This window comes from Malurus melanocephalus, unplaced genomic scaffold, assembly GCF_030028575.1.
Source record: "Malurus melanocephalus ecotype Western Australia unplaced genomic scaffold, MMel_1.1 scaffold_12, whole genome shotgun sequence".
Taxonomy (NCBI): domain Eukaryota; kingdom Metazoa; phylum Chordata; class Aves; order Passeriformes; family Maluridae; genus Malurus; species Malurus melanocephalus.
In genome coordinates, this window is record NW_026623244.1 from 1,200,173 (window position 1) to 1,224,185 (window position 24,013).

Consider the following 24,013-nt stretch of genomic DNA (forward strand, 5'->3'; position numbering starts at 1 on the left):
TTGAGGCAGAGTTGTGGCGGTGGATTTGAAGTGCTGATTCTCCATGTTTCCTGGCAAGGGCATTCCCCTGGCACAAGGTCCCTGGCTTGGCCTCAGTGGCTGCCAGTGGGGTGTTTGCCAGCTTGTGCTCCAGCCTGGTGATCTCCTTGTTCCCAGCAGGGACACATGTGTCACATGAACACTGCTCCTGCCACCAAGCCAATGYAGTGTTTTGGATTTTTTTTTCCTTACTCCAGTTCCATGAAGACTGCCTAGTAGATTGGAGGAAAGAAGGCATTTGGGTTGCTGGTTTAGCAGTTAGCTCCTTGCATGTCCCCTGCTCCCCTTGCCTCTGTTTGGTCCCTCTTGCCTTTTCTACACTCTGAATTCTGTGCTGGTGCACATGTATGGACATAAGTCCATGACAGCTTTTGATTCTCGTTAAAAAAACTTGTATTTGTCTGAAGATTAAAACAAAGTAGGAGTTGTGTTACTTGCCTAAGTAGGTTGAAGGAAGATTATAATGCTGCTGGATTCTGGACTGGAGAAAAGACTGTGTGTGAAACAGTGTGAAACAGGGGAAAGCATCTCATTGTGCTCCAGGTAGCCCAGCTAGCACTGGTTTAAACCAGAGTGCGCAAGTTAAGTTGATTGATCATGAAGAGAAAAATTATACTTATTTGGAATGGATAGCTATGGTGAAAATCTCTGTTATAAATTTTCATGTTGTCAGTTCATGGTCTTCTCCTAYTCCTGCTACTGGCTGTGGTTCAACTACCTATAGAAAAGCTAAATCTCTTAAACACAAACTTCTAGAGGAGATGACTCCTCTTTAAAGAAAATTAACTTGTGTAACTTGAGGAGAGGCAGAGGCATGCTTAGGGAGCAAGGAAGCCTTCTAATTTTTTGGACTTCTTAAATCTGGTCCGAGGGGAGGCATTCTGATAGTGTTTCCTTTCAGGAAACAGTTGAATTAATTGCTTTTTTTTTCTAGGATTTTCATTTCACAGGATGCTGTTTTAATGGCTGCTGCATTCTTTACTTCTTTCTTGGCAGGGATGCTAATTACTTGTCTGTAAAATCACTTTGCATCTCCAGCCCAAACACATATGAACATGCTGAGTTGGGACATACAGCGCCCAGCATCCTGTGCTTGCTGTCAGTCCCTTGACTTTTCTGGTGGACAGTTGCAGACCATGCTGCTTCCTTCCCATTTCTTGCAGCCAATTTATCATCAGAAATTTCAGGAGACCTGGATTCTGCTTCTGATTCTGTCCCTGTTGAATAAAAGGGGACATTCAGCAAGTTATATATCTGCCTCTGTCTTCCCTTTCCATCCACGTCTTAATCCAGAGCAACAGGAACTGCTTTGTAATATGCAAAATGTATAATAATGCTCGTGTCCCAAACTGCTGTAATTGAGAAAACCCATAAAATAATTTTGCATTCGGGCATGTTGCCTGTTACAAAGTAAAGACCTAAAACTAGAGGTTCTTCTGACTTTTCAAGGCAGTTTCTAGGCCGAGCACAGTCGGTCTGTGCCTGGCTTTGGAAGCTCAGAGGCCCCGTCTGCACTGTTTGTGCTGCACTGCAGAGCCGAGATGCAGCAGCCCAAGGGCTCCCTCCACATCTGGCACTGTGCTGTGCCTGCCTCGTGGCTCCACCTCGAAATGCATGATTTCGGTTTGGGGGTGAAAAAGTCAGATTTTTTTTTTTCTTAAATAAGGGGGAAAAAGGAAAGAAACCCCAGTAGTGTGGGGGAAGGGAGGAGAGCGGTTACTTTGCACCTTTCGTGGCCCCTGCTCGCGTGAGCGCCTGCTCTCATTCATAAATGGCTCTGACAGCCGCAAGCCCTTGGTCCGAAGAGAAACCAAACAACTGGGGCTGGCTCCGAGGGCTCCGGCGAGGCGATGGACTGGACAGGGGGAGCCGAGCCCGTCCCGCCGGGGYTGCGCTGCCGGGGGAACGCGGAACTGCGGAGCCGGCGGGGGGGCGGCCGTGTTTGAGCAGGGATCTGGCGCTATAACTTTTTTTTTCTTCTTCTGTTTCAAGTAAACACTCCTCCCCGCCCTCCCCTCGCTCCCTCCACCCCACCTCCCTCTCTTTCAGTCCCGCTCATGTGTTTCTATTTAAGGGCTGCAGTGCAGACGAATATGATTGGCATCTACAGCCCCCTCTTGACTTTCAGCTCAAGCCTTTAGAGTGGAGAAGGAGCTGAGCCGCCAAGGGGAGAGCTGTTTTTTCTTTGGGTTTACTGGGGGGATGGCTCAGCTGTGGATTTATACTGCTTCTGCCCAGGATTTTTCTCTCTGAATGGGAGCAAGGATTGTGGAAACCATGTTGGGAAGAGGTTTATTTTCAGAATCCATCATGAAACTGTGCAACTAATTCACTTTTTTGGCTCCTTTTTGTATTTTTTTTTCCTCCCCTTTTTTCTTCTTCTTCTCTCCAATGTCCCTCTGTGCTGCTGGGTTGTGGGCCAGAGGAGGCTGTTTCTATATGGCCAGCCATTTGGGAAAATGCTGCGAGCCAAGGTTGTTTGCTGATTCGCTTGGCTCTGGTGACAAGTTGGCCTGTTGTGAATCGGATGGACGGAGGTCGCTCTCAAGGAGCCATGGCTGGAAGCTGGCTTACGGCTTGCTTTTTCCCTTCCCCAGGTGCTGATGCTAGCTCTGAACCCATGATCCTGGAGCAATATGTGGTGGTGTCCAACTATGAGAAGCAGGAGAACTCTGAGATCAGCCTCCAGGCTGGAGAGGTCGTGGATGTCATAGAGAAAAATGAAAGTGGTAAGTTGTATTTGCTGCTTTTCTCTCTTCCAGTGGTCCGATTTTTGCATTTGTTCCTCTGCTTTCGGTTTCCTCATCACTACTTGTTAGCTGTGCGTTTTCTCCATCTGGTACAGTTACTATGTCTGGCAGAGGATGTTGAAGTTTCTCAGTGTTGATTCGGGCYGGGGGCCAAATGTTGCCTTCTACTGTAAGAATGTTTCATAGGTTTTGTGTGTTAATTAGCCAAGGTACACTAATGGAAAATGAAGGTGAAGGAGAGAAGGATCTGCAGCTAATGAAGCTGATGTATAGTAYGCTGCTATAGTTGCCCTGCTGTCTCTTCAAGTTTCTGTCAGTATTTCCATTACTAACTCCCTGTGCAGAGGATTTATAGGATGAGTGTTTAAAAATTACTTGGGATGAAACTTGGCTTGACAGCTTAGCCCGTGGTCCAGAGCTCGGTAGGRAGGGGAGAGAACTTGCGTAGATAAATACGTGGCCATGCACAGTTTCAAAACTTCTTGCAGAAGTGTTAATTGGGGAATTTTAAGGCAAAGAGGCAGAGGCTGTCATGTAAAAGCAAGATGAAATCCCCTTCTTCTGCCATCCATGGAATAACCAGCTTGCACTTGGAAAATGAGATTTTTGGCAAAGTTTTTTTGTATAGATGTCTTTTGTATACTTTAACTTTTGGATGTCTGGTAGCTTTGAGTTGGGCAGAACACATGCARGAGACTGTGTACGTGTGAGTGGTTGGAGTGGCTTGGCAGCTGGTTTGAATAACCGCCTGTCTTCAGCAGCTCCCCCTCCTCCTCTCCAGCACTCCATGGGTATTAATCCAGAGCTCTTGTCCAGGACTGGTTTCCAGCCCACTCGTGACTTGTGTGTCCTCATCCAGAGTTGCTGCTGACGTTTGGATCTGTTCAAGCCAAGGCTCACATTGTGGTACCTCCACACGCAGGGCTCTYGCCACTGGCAGGCTCTGGAGCATGCTGGGCACACCAGAGCTTGGGGAGATTTTAGCACCCTGAGATTCAAATTCAGATTCCAGAGCTTTGAGACAGGTTATCCACAAAGATGACCGTGCATTATATTTTTCCCCCTTCTTTTAATGGAGTTGTAATTTCTCTTCTATCTGAGAGCCTCATGTTTGTTTGGCTCAAAGTGATAGTCATTTTTTGGCTAGTGATTTAGCATGGTGTTCCAAAGGATTGTGTGTGGAACTGCATTGGCTAGTATGAACAGAAGTACCATCTCCTGGGTACTGGCTGTATCTCTGCAAAACTAACAGAAACCAAAATGCTCATCTGCCCCACTTTAAAGCAATGGTTATGACTGAAGGGGGRAAAATGCTATCGCTTCTTGAACTGTGTCTGGGCTAGTGGACAAGCAGACTCCCTTCCAAGCCTGGGGCTTCTCATTGTCAGTGGTGGTGTCACTGCCATCAGAGCAAGCCTGGTTATGTTGTGGCATCTTATATTCATATTCATGTTATCCTTGTCTTGGATAATGGTTTATGGAGCCAAGGGAATTAATTGCGCTGGTAAATAATACAAAAAGTGTCTGAATTCCAGTTATAGTTCCTTTGTGTTTTCTTTTAGTGTGGCCTCTCTGCCTTGCACAGTTCAGACCACATTGTATTGAGCCACATGGTATGTGGAGATAGAAATGGAGAATGTCAGGGTTTGAATTAATTAKTGGGTCCAGAAATATGACTCTTCTAAAGGAACATCCTTGAACTTGAATTACACTTCTTAAAACCATGTTCTGGTGCTTGGCTGCCAGATTCCTTAACGTCCATCTAAACAAGAAAGGAAATGTGAAGCCCAGAATTCCATGCTATGGTCTTGCTCTTTGTATTTATGTATGTACAAAATAAAGATATATCTACATTCTTAAAAAAAAATTAACAAGCTCATAAGTCACAGATTGGTGATGGAGAGAGCATAACTTGCTTGGATGCCTGTTTTAACTGTTACGGTAGGGAACTCATGGTTTAATTATTCCAAGAACAGGACTCCAGTCTCTTCATTCTCCCCGAAGTTAGGGATACCGCAGGAATGACTTCAGTACTATGTCTTCTTGTCTGTTGAACAACAGCTGAACCTGTGGATGGCATGTAATGAAACTAGCAAAAGTTTCTCAAGTGTGAACTTTAAAAACTCATGAATTACAGTTTGAATTTGCGTATCTGTGTAGTGTAAGCAAGCCAACCTAGGAGTCGTGGTTATGACCTCTAACAACATGGAGATATAAATTTCAAGAAAATAAGGTTATTGGGCTATGTACATGTGTAATAATTCATTTGACTGTGTGATTACATTGGCTTGTAAATTTTGAGAAGTTATACCTGTGATGTACAAATCAGGCTCATTCTAAATCCAGACAAAGGTGATGCAAGGTGTTATGGCTGTCACCTGCAGCAGGGAYAGCCTCTTCAATGAAAGGAAGGAAGAGTGGCTGGAAAGCTTGTTAGCTGACTGCTGAGGAGTCCTGTCAGACTGGACAGTGTGTGSTGGATGTGCTGCTGGGCCCTTATCTCAAACTTCCTTGTGTGTACAGACGTGTATATAGTATATCATAAGTCTGCTGTGGGTGTTTCTGTAGCTGTGCTTTAAGAGGGTCAGATATGTGGAGGCACAGATGACTGTTTCATTTTAAAACCTTGCCTGAATAAGGCTGCCTGCTGATGCCAAGGACACTTAAATGGTTCTTTTGTTTTCTGGASTAGAAAAAACTTTAGCTTGGCTTTRTTGCATGGCTTTCATAGGGARGAAACACCTTCTCTTTACTGGTCAAATTTCCCTGGTTTTTTTACACAAAGAGCCTCAAAACCAAGTTACAAATAATGGTGCATCTTTCATGTCCTGCTGACATGTTTTCTTCTTTACACTTCTAAAGCCTGAGCTAGAGTTCCATCTTTTCTGATGTTTGCCTCCAAATTGTGTGCTATCYTGAAAGGATGTGCTTGTTCAAAGACCAGTGTATAGGGCAGAAGTAGAAGCGGGRAAAACATCTGTTATTTGATGTATTGAAGTTTTACTTGGTTTTCATCAAGCAACTTTAGCTTCATCCTAAATAAGTGTCACAGTTACTGTATGGTATTATTCAGTGTTACTTTTCTCTTATAAGAGATGGTTTTTAAGGTGTCTCACAGGCAGATATGTACAAGCCCATTTGGTAAGGCCTTGTCTCATCTGAATTTCACTGAAAGAGTTGGATGAGTTGTCTTCATTATTGTGCTAGTGAAAGTTACTASTTGKACATCATTTGAAGATGAAACTTCTGTCCAGTATTATGACTTAAGGCCAAGGTCAGTGTAGCATATGTGGTGAATAATTTCCAAAACCCTTAATGTCAGTTGTGAAGCCTTTGGGTCACTATAACCTGGTCACTGCTGCAATTACCMTGGAAGCAAACCTTGCTAGACTGAAGTAAAGCTGTTGTACTTCTGAACAAGTTATAACAAGCTGTTAATGTAACAGCTCCCAGGCTTCAGCATTTGGTTTTTGCAGCAAACACCTATCTTGGCTCAACAAAAACTGTCCTTCAGACCTTGATTCTTTTCATAAGAGCAGAATGCCCAGGGTGTGCCTGTTGTGTCTGAATGACTATTTATCTCTTTCTTTTTTCCTTAGCTGGGGAGTCAAATCTGCATATAGCAATGCTCACAAAAGCATCAGGAGACAAAAGGAGGCTTATAATCTCTACAGATGTTGTCAAGTAACAGGCTGTAGGTACAGGGCTTGTGTTTCTTGCTAGAAGTGACTGTGATTTGTTTAAAGGCATGGTGTAATCAACCTGCTCTGTCCAACACTATCTAAACATTGCTGAGCTGTTTCAGAATAACTATGTGAATAGTTGACGTAAGTCCTGTCTGCCGACTGCATGGGCTTCTTTTAAACCTTAACCAAAAAAAGCCTCATGGAATGACTTAAAAATGTATTTCTGCTGCAGAAATGTTGTGACTTTAAAGCAGGAATCTGTCAGATTTCTTTAAGGTGGAAGGGGGAGGGACTGGGCCAGAGCAGCTCCCTCTCTGCCAAGTTTTGTGTGGATGTGGCTTGAAATGGTCAGGCTATAAACTGTGTCGGCAGTGTTTGCAATGGAAAACCTGACAGTGAAGTATGAGCACACTCCTGAGCACCTCTGCTGCTGCTGCTCTGCTTGCAGGCAGGATGGGAGCTCTTTCCTTGCAGCCCCYRGRAGCTGTGCCTGTGGTGGAGGCGTTRTGGGATGGCGTTTTCAGCTGGGCTGAGCAGGACTGTAGCCATTTCCTCTGCAATTACATAACTGCACACCAATTTGCAATGTTACAGTACATGCAATACGTAAAACAAGGCTATTGTGGTTTGTGTAACCTTATCGGGACCCAAAGGAATCTCTGGGAAGGGAGGCTGCTCCTCTGTGTCTGAGATGTGGGCATTGAAGTGTCCATAAAGAAGGTCTCTGYTCATCTGGGAGTCCTGGCTTAGAGTCTTGGGACTTGCTGGGTGTCCACACAGTGTCAGGAGATGAGTGTTTACCTGGCAATGTCCTCTGCACACCATTTGGTTTCACTTGTGCTGCACACTGGCTGCAGTCGTGTCCTCAGAGAGAGACACAGGCCACAGCTCTCAATTCYTGGGGATGCACTGCCTTCCCTACTGGAAGTTCCCTCTTCTTGGATTGGGGACTTTTTGAATTAAGTTTCTGGCTCTTCATGGGGAGCACAGCACTCTTTATTTGAAGGTGTTGCTTTCCTGGATTAAATATGTGGGTTTCTTTGGTACCAGATAGGGCCAGGATTACTTTCATAGTTAACTACTGCATCTTGGCTAAAGGTGCACCCTTAAAGTGTTCTAGGTAGAAATAGAGAAGCATGGTTTCTTGAAACTCTTGGACCAATTTTTCATCTTTACATCCTCTCTGCCATGCCTGTCTTTCCAAGTGGCATTGATTCTTGGTCCCCTTTCTTTAGTGCTGGTGGGGCTTAATGTTTTGAGTTTTGTGAAGGTCACTATTTCTATCTTGCATCTGGGTTTTGCTGCTCTACCTCTTTTTCTAGCTCCTTGTCCTCATGATCCTCCCTTTTACACATGGAGGGGAGTSTGTGCACTAGCAAATGTCTGAATATTAGTATGATCTTGCAAATGCTGACCAAAACCCAGTACAATTCTGTTTATTCTAACAGATAAGTGGCAATCTAGCAGCTTTCTAGGTGTCAGATGTGGCTGTAGCTCTACACCAAGTTGCAAGTGCAGTTTCCCGGTTTTCTTGTAAATTGYCAGTAGCTTTGCATGCACCAGTCAGACGTGCTGCCAGATGCAGTAATTACCATCATTATGTTTTATTTCAGGTGCAATTGTGCGTGTTGGGTTTCTTTAGAGTGCTTTTTTTTTTTTTYTTTACAAAGTATTTCAAGAGTCTGTAGTTCATTAGATATGAAGCAGGACTTGATTTCTGTTTGCACACCCAGYCCAGCCTTGCCCTGCTGTTTGCTCTGAGAAACTACTTCAGTTCTCTGCATTTCCATTTCTTYCCAGTGTGGCTGTGTATTTGAATTTTAAACCTTGCAAGAGAGCAAGGTCATGATATAAAAAGCAAATACTCCCTTATACAGCAACCCCTTCTCTTGGCCAGTCCTTGAGCTGGAGAAGAAACAAACACTTATGTAGGGTGAACACCTTTCCTCTAGGACTGCTGGCTTTATCCCAGAGGACAGGTTTAGGTGGGTGGCCACCACTAAAAACCTGGGACAGCTTGTCCAGCTGCTTCTGTACGCAACAGTGTTTGTAAGTCTCTGGCAAGGAGAGCCAAGTTTGAGGAAGGACCACCCCAAGCCCTTCTTCTAAACCAGAGATCTGTAGCCTGCAGTGTCAGCTCTGAATGCTGTGCTGCCTTGCCATGTGTCCTGCCTTTCTGGCACCACTCCAGCAGCAGAGGATACTCAATCCACTTATGAATCAGTTCCTGTCCTGCTGCAGTTTCTGCCCAGCCTTCGGACTAATGCAGACAAACACAGGCCATCTGAGGAGGCAGGGTGGGTGATTTGGAATTTCTGGCTAGGAGTTACTGGAAAGTTGTTTAATGTCACAAAAAACAGTGTTTGTAGAAGTTTTCTCTCCAAATAGGGACAATGCTGGCAAAGGAGAGATGCTTTTCTCCTTTAAATGCTTGCAGCTCGGGGCTGGAGAAATGCTTCTCTGGGCAGGCAGAGGTTCAGAGCTGTCTGTGTTGAGAGTAAGGATGCTCAGTGGCACTTGCTTGTGTCACTGCAGCAGTGCCTTTGTCTTCAGGCTTTTTGGAGGCAGTGATCAAGGCTGGTTGTTCTCTTGCTTTGTTTTGCAGCAGCATAAGCACAGTATCCTGTTGATGCATCTGGTTGCAAATGGTGGGTTTTATTTTAAACTTTTGCTCTCATGGAAACCGCTGTCTGGAGAGAGCCTGGGTGCCTTGTTCTAAAGTAGTCAATGGAAATGGAGTATTGGTAGGAGGGATATTTACACTAATCCAGGTTCTGTGCTGGCTCCAGGGGAAGCCTGGGGCAARCTTAGAGCACAGAGGTGAAACTGGATGTGATGATCTGCCCTAGCCAAGTTCTTCTGGAAATCCGCTCCTTTCTGGGAATACAGTGCCTGACCAACCCTGCAAACAGGCACTCCCTCTTCCAGTGGCCTGTTTGCAAAATGTTGAATGGATGGGGAGAATTTACACTCACACCAGAAACAGCCGGGTCAGCAGGAGATGAGGAGGAGCTCTCCCTCCTCTGCTCTTGCCCTTGGGAGCCCAAGGGTGGGGTGACACTGTCTAATGCCTTTAGCAGATGTAGTAAGCTGGAARCAGCCCCTAACAGCCTACCCTGACCTCTCTGGTGGTTGTTTTGCAAGCTATTTTCTGAASTCCTTTTTTCTTGCCTTCTTCCTARTCTAGTTGAATTTTTAACTCTGTGCCTCTTCAAGAATTAGGAGGATGGTAGCTGCTTTGTTTTTCTGGMTGTTTTACTTTCACYAATCCAAATGTGTTGGCATGACTGAAGCTCTCATTTGGTTTTCCACAATGTAGCTTGCATTTACTGTGCCTAGAAAGGAATCATGCCACAACATTTCTGCAGTGGTTACCTCTGAGCCTCATTCAAGGCTGCCCTGTACACAGGTTGGAATAATCAGGGGGGAAGTTCCTAGACCTGCCTATTGCTTAAGCATCACCACAMCAACATCTCAGCTGAGCTCGAGATTTTACTGCATAAAACAAAATGCTTAAATTATGAATGTTTTGTCATATTTATGTTGCTATCTTGTGATGTCTAAATTTTCCTCTGCCCCACTTTGTAACTTACATGGCAGTTGACGTTTGTTGCTGTTTAAGAGCTTGGAAGGTGATTCTCTGTGTTGGAACCAAAGCAGGGTTRTTATTACTCCATTTATTTTGTAGTTGTCCTCTATCACTGTGGAAAATGAGGGTGTTCTCCACTGCCACCTCTGAAATGCCTGTTGTTTTGTGACTCTGAAAAGGGATTAAGGTGGGTTCCTGCTTTTCTGCTGCTACTATTCATTCCAACCCTGAGACAAGGGGAGAGTGTCCCTTTAATTTTGCTGTGACATTTCCATCTCTTCTGGGAAGCTCTTCTGCATTKCAAAGACAAGCTTGCTTGGTTTTCCTTTGCCCAGATTTGAATTGCAGCTGGCATTTGCTCTGCCTCCCTGATGACAAGCTCATTAACAACACTTGAAATATGGCTGTYTGCTAAAACTCTGCCCTTTGCAGTGCCTTGTTCTGCTGAAGCTTTCCTGGGACACCTTCAGGCTTTCTTGACTCTGCTGCTTTGCCTGTTGGAATGGAGTTGCTGACTGTGGCTTGTGTTATTTGGGCCCACTTGAATTGGGAGCAGTTCAATGTCATACCAAAGTGACCTTCAGTGCATTTATACTTGCAAAAGTGAACTAGTACTGGTGTTCCCTTGGGTTCATAATTGAAGTTTTTAGTGTAGTAAGAAATTAATTGCTGTTTTCCAAGCAACACTGCCTGATTTCTTTCCCCTATAGATGTAAAAGAATGATTAACAAGGAATAGGGACACAAAAAGATGTCATGGGGTCATGTTCCTCTAACATTCTCCTCTTTAATGCTACTTATCAAATCCCTTTTATGTAGTGTTTGCTTTCAAATAGTTTTAAAGAAACATCTCTCCARATTAAGGCATGATAAAATAACTTCCAATTTGAAATTGTCCCTCTAGAATATATTTTTTCAAATGTTTTGGGCTACARTATGTGGTTTATATTAATTTTTCTAGTCCTGCTCCCATTGTTTTTCTTAATCTTGGGCAATCTGGTGTTCAGACAGGGCTAGTTCATGTGGGTTTTTTTCCATTTTGTGGAGACATCTCAAGTCCAACCACTTTGACTTTTGCATTCATTTGCCTTTTCTTTAGCTGATRTCATGCCTCTGTGGGACAACTCTCCCACACCTCCAAATTTCTCATAGAAATCACTTTGGGAGAAYGGTGATTGCTGTGAATAGGAAGTCTGCAAATATATTAAGTTCATCTCTAGGGCTAGGTTTTTCCCATGCTGTCTTCTAAGTATCCCACTGAAGTAAAGAGGTTCCCTTTTCAACTTCCCTCTACCTGTCTTGATGTAGAACAAAATGCTGCCCATTTAATTATAGTTAGGTCTCCTCTCTAACTGTAGATTAGAGAACATCTACATTTCTCTAACTTCTCAAKAAATGGGAGTTAGAGCGCAAAAAGAGGAACTCCCCTGCCTCACAAGTACCAGCAGAGCAAGCCCACTTGCTGGGGCCAAGCCTTCACACAGGAGGCAGGACTGAAAGAGGTCCCACATGGTTGCCAGRTCAGCATGTGAGGAGACTTTTCTTGTCTTCAAACCACAAGAAGTGTACTTCAAAAGGGAGAAAAAAATCAATGTCAGCCCTTGCAAAGACTGTTCCTCATGTATGTGAATCTGTTTTGATTTCTCCATGTGCAAAGGTTCTGAGACCCCTCAGACCCCCTCTAGGAGCAGCAGAGGGAACTAGCCCATCTGGACTTCATGTTTGCTAGCTGTGGGTATGAAATCCATTCCAGGATTTCTGAGACTGCCCTGTCAGTGTGTCTGCTGGGGACAGGGTGGGATGTGACCACTGAAACCACAGACTTGAGGATTCAGTTGTGGATAAAGGCACTCCAGCGCCAGGCAAACTGCGCACATCGGTCACAGTGGAGAAGCAMTGGCAGAAGTTTTGCTACCTTTGACATACAACACATCCAGGTGCTCCTGAAGAGTAGGATGTCTACCAGGTTTCTGAAAACTTCAATTCTGAAATTGCCAGGTGCCTGCAAGTTTCTTCCTCCTTCCCTTCTCATTTAATCTTCTTCTGCTGAGACTTTATGCTCAGGCAGGTAGTTAAATTCCCCATTTCTCCTGCATACCCTCTTTGGAGTCCAGGATGGCAGGCTGAAAAGGAAAAAAATGTACATAGCATCCCCAGTTGGAGCCTTTACTCATTACCTCCTCTGTTTATGCAGTCGCTGCCAGTTTGAGGACCCTGAAACCTGCCCCAAGAAAACGTTTCCAGGGAAAATCTGCTTTTCATATTAGAATGCATAAACTTTCTARTGATTGAGTTTCCTATATCAGCCAAATAGGTCACCAGCTCAGCACTGCTGCAAGAAACTACCTGGGGCCAAGAAGATACAAGTATATTGCTGAGGCCTTCCAATAAGTCCAGTAGTTACCCTGTGAGCTACATTTCTTTGGATGTGACTGCCTTTAAAAAAACAGCCAACAAAAAGAAATTTATTTCAAATTATTTCATAGTTTTTTGGTATATCAAAGTTTTGGTTTTTTTTAAGAAAGCAGGTCGATGAAATGTCTTTAAGCCCCCAAAATACTAAATTTAATGCATAATGACTGACATTTTCTGCCCTTTGTTCTAGTTAATCAAGACAGTAATTATACACAAAAACTTTGGCTCTTGTAGGGACTTTCAGGCCTGTTTTTCAAAGTAAGCAAAAGACTGATGGTGCATTTTTGTTGTGTCAGATGAGGACAAGATTAATAAAGGATGGAAGAGATTTTTTTTCCCTAGCTGCACAGAAAATAAGCAGTTCCAATAATACTTTGGCAGCAAAATGGAAGCTGTAATCATTAGCAGACGTGTTTCAGTTACGACCAGCAACAACTCCATGCTTTTGGTTTTCTTGTTAAAAAGAGTTCAGTTTCACCACCAACCAGTTTCTTGTCCATCTTCAGATTTAGCAAAACCTATAGGGGTAATTGCCCTGCTTAGGAGTTTGATAATACAGTGAGATTTGAAGGGTGGCTTGACAGAGGGGTGCATGTTGGCTCTTCCCATCCACCCCCTCAGGCTGGGACATCAGACTTTCTGGCATTCTTAATGGAGAATTTAATTATTTTTCTGGTAAAAAGATGTTGGCTYATGGCTGGATTAACCAAAGCAGTTCTAAAAAAGGCAGCAGATGAGATGGGCTCTCTTGGAGCTCTGTTTTACTGGCTGGCTTCTCCTCACTACATTTGTTGGCAGCTTTAGTTTTTTGTATCTTGATACATGTGACTTCACCTGAAAGTTGCACATTCAGTGGGGCATCACTTTGTTTCAAATGAAACAGGAATGCAGTTGTATTGGCAATGCAATCAATTATTGCTTGCTTCAAGTAGACCTTCTGTGACCAAAAGGTCCTTGAATAAAAGTAGAATGGCCAGAAATAGGATGCTGTTTTCATTGCCAGACAAATGGGATGACTGAGTCCTGTAGCAAATGCCTCTTCTGCTCCTTTCGCTGAACACAGCAAGCATCACTGGTGCCTGTACCAGCTACAAGTTAAATTACACACTTGGTCATTCCAGATGTCTTTTTATTTTTAGAGCTGACTATAGACTTCCTGGACTGTTAGCCTGTTGGTTTTAAAATAAGAAGTGAGTTTCTGGGGTTGGTGTGTGAACCTCTCCCCTTAACTGAGAGCTGGGAAGTTAAGTATCTCTTTCACAGAACGGTCCAGGTTTCAGAGTCAGCTGCATAAAAGGGTGTTGCTTTCCCTGTGCCACCCCAGAGCCTCCCTGGCAAACAATCCTAAACAGAAACCAACATCCCACAAGAAGGACATTGTCTGCGGAATGTGAGTGTGGGATCTCAGGATCTGAATGGTTCTTGGGATGTCTTGCAAGATCCCTGCTGACACTGGTTTAAATTTGGCTCTGGATACTGGGAATTGTTGTGTAGAGACATGTGAGGGAAAAGGCTGGTTGTTTCAGAGAAAATTCCATTACAGATGAGATGTAGTTATCCTTTATAATGAGTGTTGAGACCTCCTTGCATGGTGCATGTGAGTTGCACCAGGGCCTTTTTTCCTCCGATTATGTGCAGACACAGCAGAGGGTGAGTGTTTGCACATGCACTTGCCCTTGGCAGCTGTGTCTTGGAGACACTACAGTGACAGGAATTGAAATAGTGGCTGRGCCAAACTCGCCTGTACCTTAGCAAAGGAGCTACTGTGGCTTCTGTAAACAAACAGTGCCAGGTCCTTGATATATCAGGAAAAACCATCTGATACAGCTGCAACTTGCCTAAACTAGTAATTCTTACCCATATTCTCAAATCATATAATCCTTCCTCTATTTCTTCTTTAAGTCTTGTTTAGGCAGACTCCTGAATGGACTGCCTAATGGACAGGTAAATTTGGTGCAAAATTAAGTGTGCACARGAGGGAAGATCTGAAAGGAGAGTAACTGAATGCAGGTGGAGATTAGTGACTTCCTTCCTGGGTATCCTTTATTCTTCTGCCTTTCTAGTTCCTTTCCACTGATCTCTTACACCTTCTCTCGAGACCCTAATGTGATTAATGCTTTTTTTGTGAAAGCTAAATCCTCTGCTAGTTTCTCCCATCAGGAGCAATTCTAATCGAAGGAAATGTAACACAGCATGTTCCTCAGTTTAAGGAAATCAAAATCCTGTGTTTCTTTGGGGCTGAAGTTTTTCCTTAAACTTGATGTGATGCTGAGGCATTTTTCTGTAGCTATAAAGCTGTGTCGTCATCAGGTCTTGGTGGATGGGCTAGAATTGCACTTATAAGGTAGAGCTCTGGAGTCAAACCATCCATTGGTACTTAGTGTTTTTCTTTTGAGCTGGCAGGAAAATGCCTCACTTGCTGTAGTTGAGCCTGGCCTAGATTGGTAAAAACAGCCATCACTTCAAAAAGCAAATTTCACAACTTTAGTCACCCCCATTCAACTGGAGCTGTAACTGAGGTAAGAACTACTTATCTTTGACTTCTGAAGCTCAACAGTCCCTCTTTCTGGGAGAAAGTGAACCAATAAAGGCAAGTTCCACTGAATACTCACCGATGGCCAGCTCACACTTSAGACAGCTTCTGTTTGTGGTACAACAAATATCTAAAGAACAGCAGAAGACAGTTCWGCTAACAGTGTAGAGTAACTCAGGAGCTTTTATTTTGGTGCTCCATATGCCTTTGCAATGTATCTGTAGCCTTAGCAATATCCATTTTGTGACAAGTCCTTTGCATGTTTTTGGAGAGTAGAGAGAGAAAATCCGTTATGAGCAAGCCACTGTTTTCTTCCTTTTGAGATTTTAATGTGGGATAAAAAAAGAAAGATATACGAGTGATTCATCCCACAGGCTGTAGTGTTAATCCCATGAAGTTTATGTGAACAGTGTGTGGCCAGCATCCTTGAACACAGTCCAGGTGCATTAGTTATGGGAGGTGCTGTGTGGCCTGGAAGGCAAAGGATAGTTAAAATTTATTTCTTTCCTGATGTCTGCTGCTCAGATGCATCCCTGTGTCATGCCCTCTTCTCTGTTCCTTAATTTCTGCTTTTTGTGCTTTCTGCTGTCTGTATTAACTTCTAGTATGGAGGAGGAAGAGGATGAGTCGCAGTACTGGTCATGTTTTCCATGCACCTTTCTCTGCTCTCTTGCTGCTTTCCATCAGGAATGCCAACACTGARGCTGATCAGTGATCATCTGATTGACTGGACTTGTACAGTTTTGCCCGTGAATGGGTCTGGATGTCAGCTTTATTCAATTCAATAAGTAGTCTCTGATTATTCTAGTTCTTGTAACTGGGTGCCCAACTGGGCAGGATATTTGTGTGCACCTCTCCGTCTCTCAGGTTTTTATTTAATTGGGCGTGTACAGCTTCAGAATCTGACCRAGCTGTGCCTCCTGTCCCATGCACGTGAGGGAATATTGCACTGGCATGGCACGTGGTGACCCAGGCCGTGCAGTTCAAAACCAGTGGGCAGGCAGATGGACCCAGCTCCGTTTGACAGCTCACAAAATTCATAAGGCAGCGGTAGCCAGGAAGCTCCGGCGTGCGTAGGAGGCTGACCGCTGTTACGCAGCTCTCCTGTTTTGTTTTGTTTCTCTGCTGTCCAGGGCTGGAGAACTTGGAAGTGGAAGCTGGCAGAAGCGAAGCCTTCTCACAAGACTCTTACTCTGTGCTTGSAGAAGTGAAGTCACGTTGTGCAGTCTAAATCTGTAGTGGAATTTGATTATGGTGGTTTAAGAGAGTCCARGAACCATGGTAAAAGTACGTTTTAAAAATAAAAATGTAAGGTGTTTGTTAGTTGAGATACTAGTGGAGATTTTTGAGCAGGTGCTTTCAATTTGTATTTGGATGTTGGTCTGTCCTCTTCTGTTTCAAAGCAGTAGTATTTTGTTGGTGGAATTTTGCCCAAAAATGTTCAGAAATTACCATTTGAAGGCTGGTAGAAGCTATTTCAGAGTCAGAGGACTTTACAGCATGGCCAAGCAGGGGCTGAAGAACTGGCAGCAGTGCAACCTTGCTATTTCTGCCCAAGACTGGTTTCTGAATAGGTGGCAACCATTCTGGAAAATCCAAGTACAGTTCCTCGTGAAAATGAGGAGCAGGCTTGGGATGAGGTAGGAACAGAATACCCAGTCTCCCTTCAAAAAACTGGAGTTTTCAGGCTCTCAACTTGTCACAAAGTTGCTGTTTCCCAAGACCTTATCTCTTTCGTGCTACAGGAAGTCCTTGGTGGGCAGCTGTGGTATGAACCTGATCTGTGTTTACTCCAGTTTACTCTCTGTTGCATTTTGTAGTACATTCTGCTGATGATTCTCACTCTTTTATTAGCTTTCTATAGCATTCAAATGAATTAACTGTAAATGTCATATGGCTCCTKAACTACACTTAAATAGCTACACATGGGTTCAAGATGAGAAATTAGGTTTCCAATCCAGACTTTCCCAAAATAAGAATGTTGGTTTTTGTTCTGTCTAGCATTTTGTTTTGGGTAGGAGACTTTCGGTTAATGTCTGTCTTGGAGGAGAGGAGAGCTGTCAGATGTCACAGAATGCCAAATGCTCTTTGTAGAGTGGTTACAGCCAAAGACACTCGAGTGTCAGGTTGCTGCTTAATTTGAGTGACTTCTTAATCATGTGGTGGCAGTGTCAGGGTTTCCTGGAAAAAAAAAAAAAAAAAAAAAAAGAAAAAAAAAAAAAAAAAAGGATAGTAAGCAAAAACAAATGTGTCCTGATAGTAATTTGCAAAAACAACATTTCCAAAGGTGAATGCAGATCTTCGAAAATTACCTTGTGGCTGTCCTTCAGCTTTCAGTCTCTAAACCCCTACTGAAAGCCTGACTTTCCATTGGCATTTGGGGGATGCAACCATCCTCTTTCCCATCAGCTTTCTCTCCCTTCTGCTTTTTTGAAGGTTTCTTTACTCAACTTACTTTAACCCATAGTAATCCACCTTGAACATCATCATGGATTTGATGCCTTTCTGTGGAATATGACAACTYGTTTGTGTCCCTAGTCCCCCAGGACTGAATAGCCTGATGTACACACATAGAGGTGGGGTCTCTCTGTAGTGAAGTAGACCCTTCTCCCTGAAGCTGCRTGATCTGAAGTGTTCCCTGAAGGACAGAGCTCACTGTGAAGTGGCTTCTTTTACTGCAGCACGTACCCAAGCCACCATGGAAGATCCAGGCATTTCTGCTGCTGGCTTTGGCATGCTCAGAGTACAATTCTTTGAGCTCAGAGTATTCCTCTTCTTCCCTCTCCTCTTCAAAGACTGCARAATTTAAAAACAAAACTAAAAAACCAAAAAAAACAACCCAAAACCAGACCTGTGAGTATGGATGGATACTATTGCTGGTTCCTTTCCTGTAACTAGGATATATAGTATTTTGAAAAGAAAACAGTCTTTTTTCCCCTACTCTTTCCATATGATACCTCTCTATCCCTTCACAAACCTGAATATTTGGCGTAGCAGCTTCTGGCTGAAATTTCCTTTGTAGGACAAGCTGGGCTTAGGCTATTCTTGCTCAATTCTCATTTCAAAATTCTCAAAAAAAGTGGAGCAGCTGTGTTCTGGCAGACCTCCTCACACTGGAGCTCCAAACCCAAGGAGYAAATGGGCAGCTGGATGGTCTGCTGGCAGCAGATATTGCTCGAGCAGCAGCCTCCTGTCTCCAGCCTTGCAGGGGCTGTGGTTATGTTCTTGGACTGCAYAGACAGAGAAAAATTAGGATCCTGATGGAAAACTCCTTGCAAGACTGAAACTACTCCTGCACATCTGTCCTCCTTTGGAAAAGGTATTACATGCTGAAGTTATGAAATATTGTCGGGGGGCAAAGTGCTCTCTGCTCGCCCAAGATCCAAGAGCATCTGAAGTGACTGTATTTGGGACAGCAGCAAATTGCAGGGTTCRAGGAGCCAAGTACCATCTTGTGCAGCTGTGCAGAGAACACAGGAGCAGGACTTTGCCAAAGACAGTAAGTTGATACCTACTGGCCAGGAGCTGATATCGCTGGCCAACCTCATCTAGTTTCATGTTAATGTGAAAAACAAAGATTTATTCAGACTCAGTGTGCCTGGTCTCGCAGAATGAAGTGGCACATGAAGACATCTAATTTAGTGCACTCTTTAGACCCAGTTTCTGTGCATTTCCAATTAATTTATTACTGTAGATGRTATGTACCCATTTGGATTCCCCCCRTTCATATTTAAAATTTGATTGTATTGTTAAAGCACTGAGAACGTCAAGGGTTTTGGGGAGGGTTTTTGTACTGAGTAGCCTAGCTTTGATGTGCTTGCCAAACATCTGTGCGCTTTCTATATATTTTCCCCTTGTCTTCAGAAAAAGGATGGTTGTGTTTATTTGTGGATGAAATACTTTGCTAGGAATGGCTGTAAATCTGAAGAGTTGAAAATTGTCAAGTGAGCTCACAGACAATAGTAAGAGAGAATAAGGAATTAAACCTGGTATGCAGTCTGGAAAAATTAAAATTCTTCAGAAAGTTTTTTTTCCTTTCCTCCTGCTGGCAGGGGGATATCTAAAAATTGAAAATCCAGCAAAGGTTCTGATTTGGAAACTTGAAACCACTGCAAAGTGTGAATGTTCTGGCAAGGCTTGCACAGGGAGGACTGGAAGATGCTGGAGTCAGGCTGTGCTGCATGGGCAAGAGCTCCCTGCTGGTAGAGATGTCTGTTCTCTTCTTAAATCTTCTGGTGCCCCATCAAATTACTTCTGATTTATATGAGCATACTAATGTTAAACTGGACATTGATGTTATAGAGTTGAAAAGTTCACTGCTAAATCCATGAAAAAGATGTATATGGTGTATAAACCCAAAGGCCTGGTACATTTGATTTGAGTTTGGCCCTTAAACTTTGACTCARTGTAAATTTCTCCACCTTTTCGTGGGCCAGTCATAAAGTGACTAAAGAGGTTCTGATATTTAAGGAAATGGATAATAAGGGGGCTCCATATTGTGTATTTTTTTATTTTCTCTTTAGATAATACCATCATTGGTACCACCTTCAAACTAATAGCAGTTTATAATATATATGTTCCCTTAAAAAAAACACCTCCAGCAAGTTTTAAAAGAAATTGAAGGCCACAAAAAACACCCCAAACCTTTGAGAAATGGGCCGTTTGCAGCCCTTTATCTCTGGAGAACAGTCTCTCTAGAGAGTTGCTCTGTCTGGAGTGGCAACAGCTTGATTCCAGATGCTCTAAATGATTGAAGTATTGGGAACTGGGCTTGCACACACAGTTTCATCTATTGGTTTGGGTAGACTCCTCAGGACGCTGTGACACTGATGACCAAAGACTGTCTTTGCTTGCAGCTGGCTTTCTGTAAATCTGCCCTCTTACTGAGCATTTCATTGCSATTCAGAATAAGGATGCTTTTGGTATGTTTTCCACACTGGGATTTAGATAATCTGAGTGAGAATATCAACCATTCAAGGCTGTTTCGCAGGTTTCATTCCCAGGGATCTCCATCTGCCAGCCTGGGGAGCTGCTGGAAGCGCTCTATCAGTGCTCTAGAGATGGGCATCACTGGTGCCTGTAGCAGTTCCCAACAAGCATCAGCTCAGCCAAGGAACGTGGCCGGGGTGCCCCAGATGTATTTCATGTACGGGTACAAAGAGGAGCTGTTTCATCTKCTGAGTCTCTCCAGCCACGCTTGTGTTTGGCTTGGACACCATCGCTCCTGCTCTCAGAGCTGGAGTGTGTGTTGGCAGCAGGGAATCGTTGTGACAGAGTGATTTCAGGCACAGAGGAGTCAAAACCAAGTTCATTTTGTTCCTTTTCTTCAAACTTGCAGCTTGCTTGAGCGAGCAGGGGGTGCATCAGCYGCTTTTCTTTTTAATCAATACCTCATCTCTTTTGCACGGAGTCCCTTGCTCTATCTGAGTGAAATGTCATGCTGCTGAGACTTCTGGCTCTGGATAAAGACAGKCAGGCATCTCATTTTAAACTCTATAGCTGCAGGCATAGAAACAATGATCTGGGGTCACACTTTGCTCACACTTTTGCATATTTTTTTTATTTTTGTTTTTAAAATAAATATAGGAAAATCTCTGGTGTGCCTAACTGATACTTCTCAGAAGCTAAAGGCCAAAAATATGCTGAAGACCTAATGCAGCACCTAACTGTGCAGCAAAGAGAGATATACTTTAAGGTATGCTAGCAGTGCTTGAGGGCAGGACTGCAGGGATTCTTTATGTTTGACTTCTGTTCCTGCTTATTARCTTCACAACTGGATAGAATTGCCAACATTTTCATCAAAGGTACAGTGGCTTTAAACAGCAGCTAAGAAATCCTGTGAACTTCAACCTGAAACCATTCCCTGCCCCTGGCCTAATGTTTAGGCTGCGTAGGTAAGGTATAGTTTAAATTTCTTTGGGCCAGAAGTGCCTTTTGTAATATCTGCCCCAGTCCAAAAGGCTTCATCTTGCTTTTTCTTTCTTACTTGCCTTGCAATATCTGGAGAAGCTGCTCTTCTGGCTCTGGCTCAGAATTTGAAAATTGAGCTGCTAATGAATAAGGATAGACKCATCCAAAGGCCTGAGACATAGATGGGAGGGAAAAGGGATGGAGGCTGGAAATGACAGTGCAAAGCTGTGAAGAGTTAAAGGCCTGATGCTGTCGTGATGAAGAAGCAAGTGGCTCCTCACAGATGGGGTTTTATCTCTTAAAGATGTTGCTCACTCCTTGGCTCTGCTCCTCAGCTGAGCAAAGTGCTTAAGCCTGCAGTTGACTAGAACATGTGGTTTGGGGCATTTCAGTGTTTTCCTGCACTAAAGCCTGCTCAGATAATCCAGGTCAAAAACAAGCTTCCTGTTTTTATAAGTAAGTAAACTGCTGGGGGAACCTTTTTAGAATCGTAAAAATAGAGGTGAAAATCGCATGAGTGATGAGTAACTCCATTCCTTTGTGGTGATGAGGAAGCAGTGCTGGAAAGGACCAGAGGTGCCTCTGGACAGAAGACAGGTTAGAAACAAGAAACTACCTCTGCTTGAAGGCAGATTCAGCTTCTGCTGACTCCTTTGCTGTAGGGGCCTGCTCTGCTGATGGAGAGGCAATAAGTGAAGCTGAAGTGGCAGAGAAAAATTTGAAAAAAAGAATATTAAAATGTAATTAGACCAATGTTATGAGGCTGGATCTTTCCACCTTCCTGTCACATAAWTTTTTAACAAGTATCTTGGGAAGCAGATGAGATGCCTGTATGATAATTCCTCACATACTGATGGCCATCAGTGTTTCTAGAATAGTCTCTATATGTAACTTCAGGTATGGAGAAAATCCGTGTTCAGCAGAATGAGTAGTCCAGTAAAGGTTATTAGCACAATATTGATGAACCAGGTGATGTGGCATTAATGGCCTGTGAGATGGAAGAGGACAGGCCAGATGTTGAATCTCCTTTGAATTTTCGTTTTCCTTCAGCTTGATACATGAACTAGCAAGGAGGTACATAGCTTGGAACTAAGATGGTATAGGCCGATAGGTGACCAACTAATCTAACCAATTAAGYTTTAATTTTAGTACCATGTAAAGCTGGACCTTTCAATTTTATTAAAACRATTTCTATTATTGCTTGGCATCTGGATGAACTTGATCATTAGCAGGGCAGATTGAGACGCTACATGTGTTGGTACTGGGCAACCCCACTCAGTGACTTGGATTAGCAATTGATGACAAATGGATTAGCTAAAGAAAGCAWGATCTCCATGAAAATTGCTTGAGAKCACAAAAGAGCTGTGCTATAAYTTAACATGGGAGGGAGGAACACCAGGAGGACGTTGAACCTTCAGCTGGTGTCAGGTACTGGCCTGAATATTGACCAAGAAATTCATGCCTGGGGTTAGGAGTCTGTGCATTAGTGGGAGTGATGGTTTGTCCTTCCCAAGAATGTGTGGTGTTGGTTGCCTTCTGCAAGCTGCATGGCTTGGTGCATGGCTGAGCTGGAGCCTGAGAATTTGGGGKGTGTGTGTGTCAAATGGCCCATGCTGGCAAGGGGAGGGGGTAGACATCACTGAAATGCAGTGGGAAGCCCCTTCCCTGGTGGGGATTTAATGGCTACAGGAGTGTGCACTTTTCTTCTCTCCAGGCTGGGTTCTTTCCACACCGTCATCCTTGCCCACATGTGTTGGGAGGGAAGCATGCCAAGGAAACTTCAATTCATTAGTCATCCTAAAGTGTGCTAGAAATCTCCTTGGTYTTGCTGGAGGTGCACCATTCCACGTACTTTGTAAGCACTGCAGTGAACTCCAGCTCCCTCTCCAAATGCACTCGGAGTCACTAAACGGGATGTTTTGGAATAAACTTTCAGGCCATACAAGCTCTTTGTGAAAGCATAGCATTCCTACAGTGTAATTACAGAGCAATCCAAAGACTGATTTGCTATCCAGGCTGTTTTACGTTGCAAGAGCCATGCTTGTGTGATCTGTGTTTGTTTTTTATGGCAGTGCCTAAGGCCCAGCTGAGATCAGGGTCCTGTTGTGCTAGACATTTAGGCCCCGTCTCCAGAGAATGGAAGTCTACATGGGGAACAGACAAAGGAAACGCTGTTCAGATCTGGGTGGTGGAGGAGGGGAAGGGAAGTAACTAAGACGTGGAAACTGGGGAGGGAAAAACTCCTCCCACGTAAAGATTTGGTCTGGTTCTCAGCTCTTACAGAGAGCTCCCCAAAGCTGGGCCAGCTCCCCAGCTGCAGGGCCATCCTTTTCTCAGTTTGTGGTGAATATTCAGCTCAGTCACTGACCTTTCCTAAAACAAGAAGGGGAAAGAAAATAAGAAAAAAAAATCCCCAAAATGACCCCCCCCCCCAAAAAAAACCCCTATCAATCTGCCAAGAATGAAATCCTGTAAAGTGCAAGATTGCAAAATGCCTGAGTTGAAGGTTTTCTGAGCAATTAGGGAATAGCAGGCGATAGATGAAAATCAAGCACTTGCAGCAGGCTCTGGCCAGGGGTAGTTACAGGCAGTCCAGCATTTCCTCTTTTGGTAGCCTTGTGCTGGGGAGAGGGAAGGGTTTMATCTACCATGCACTCATAGGGTAAGCTTAAGTGACTCCCTGTTGAAAAGATAAACATTGTGCCTCTATATCATCTGTCTAACAGGTTTAGGTAATCCCTTACTGTGCTGGTTATTTAGTTTAAATGGTGCTGTATTGTGTAATGCATGTGTGTTTGTAACTGAAGGTCTGCAAATCTCAGCTTTTTGCCCAAGGACAGCATTACTCTTGCCCTTTCTTCATGGTTRATTTATTCCTAATGGAAAGGAATAAGCCTCACAATGATCTATTTGTCTTTTCTCAGCTCTGTGAAATGTATGGAGATTGACAGCTCTTCTGTATCTCACATCATTAATTTGCCTTGCTAACCTTTATTTAGCATCAGAAGATCAGTTTCCCTGATTGTTGCCAGCAAATCTGTGCTTAGTGCCTGCTCTGGCTTTGTTTAAGCTTCAGGAGACAGAAAGGAGAG

At 43.7% G+C, this 24,013-nt stretch overlaps 1 protein-coding gene across 4 annotated transcripts in view; it reads left to right on the top strand.

Moving 5' to 3' along the window:
* The window catches only part of SH3PXD2A (SH3 and PX domains 2A), a 234,843-nt gene that overhangs the window by 172,036 nt on the left and 38,794 nt on the right, over nucleotides 1-24,013 (top strand). For all 4 annotated transcript variants that reach the window (XM_057379494.1, XM_057379484.1, XM_057379501.1 and 1 more), the window contains one exon: nucleotides 2,637-2,768. In XM_057379494.1, coding sequence (XP_057235477.1) covers nucleotides 2,637-2,768 — 132 coding nt within the window. The remainder of the gene's footprint in view (nucleotides 1-2,636; nucleotides 2,769-24,013) is intronic.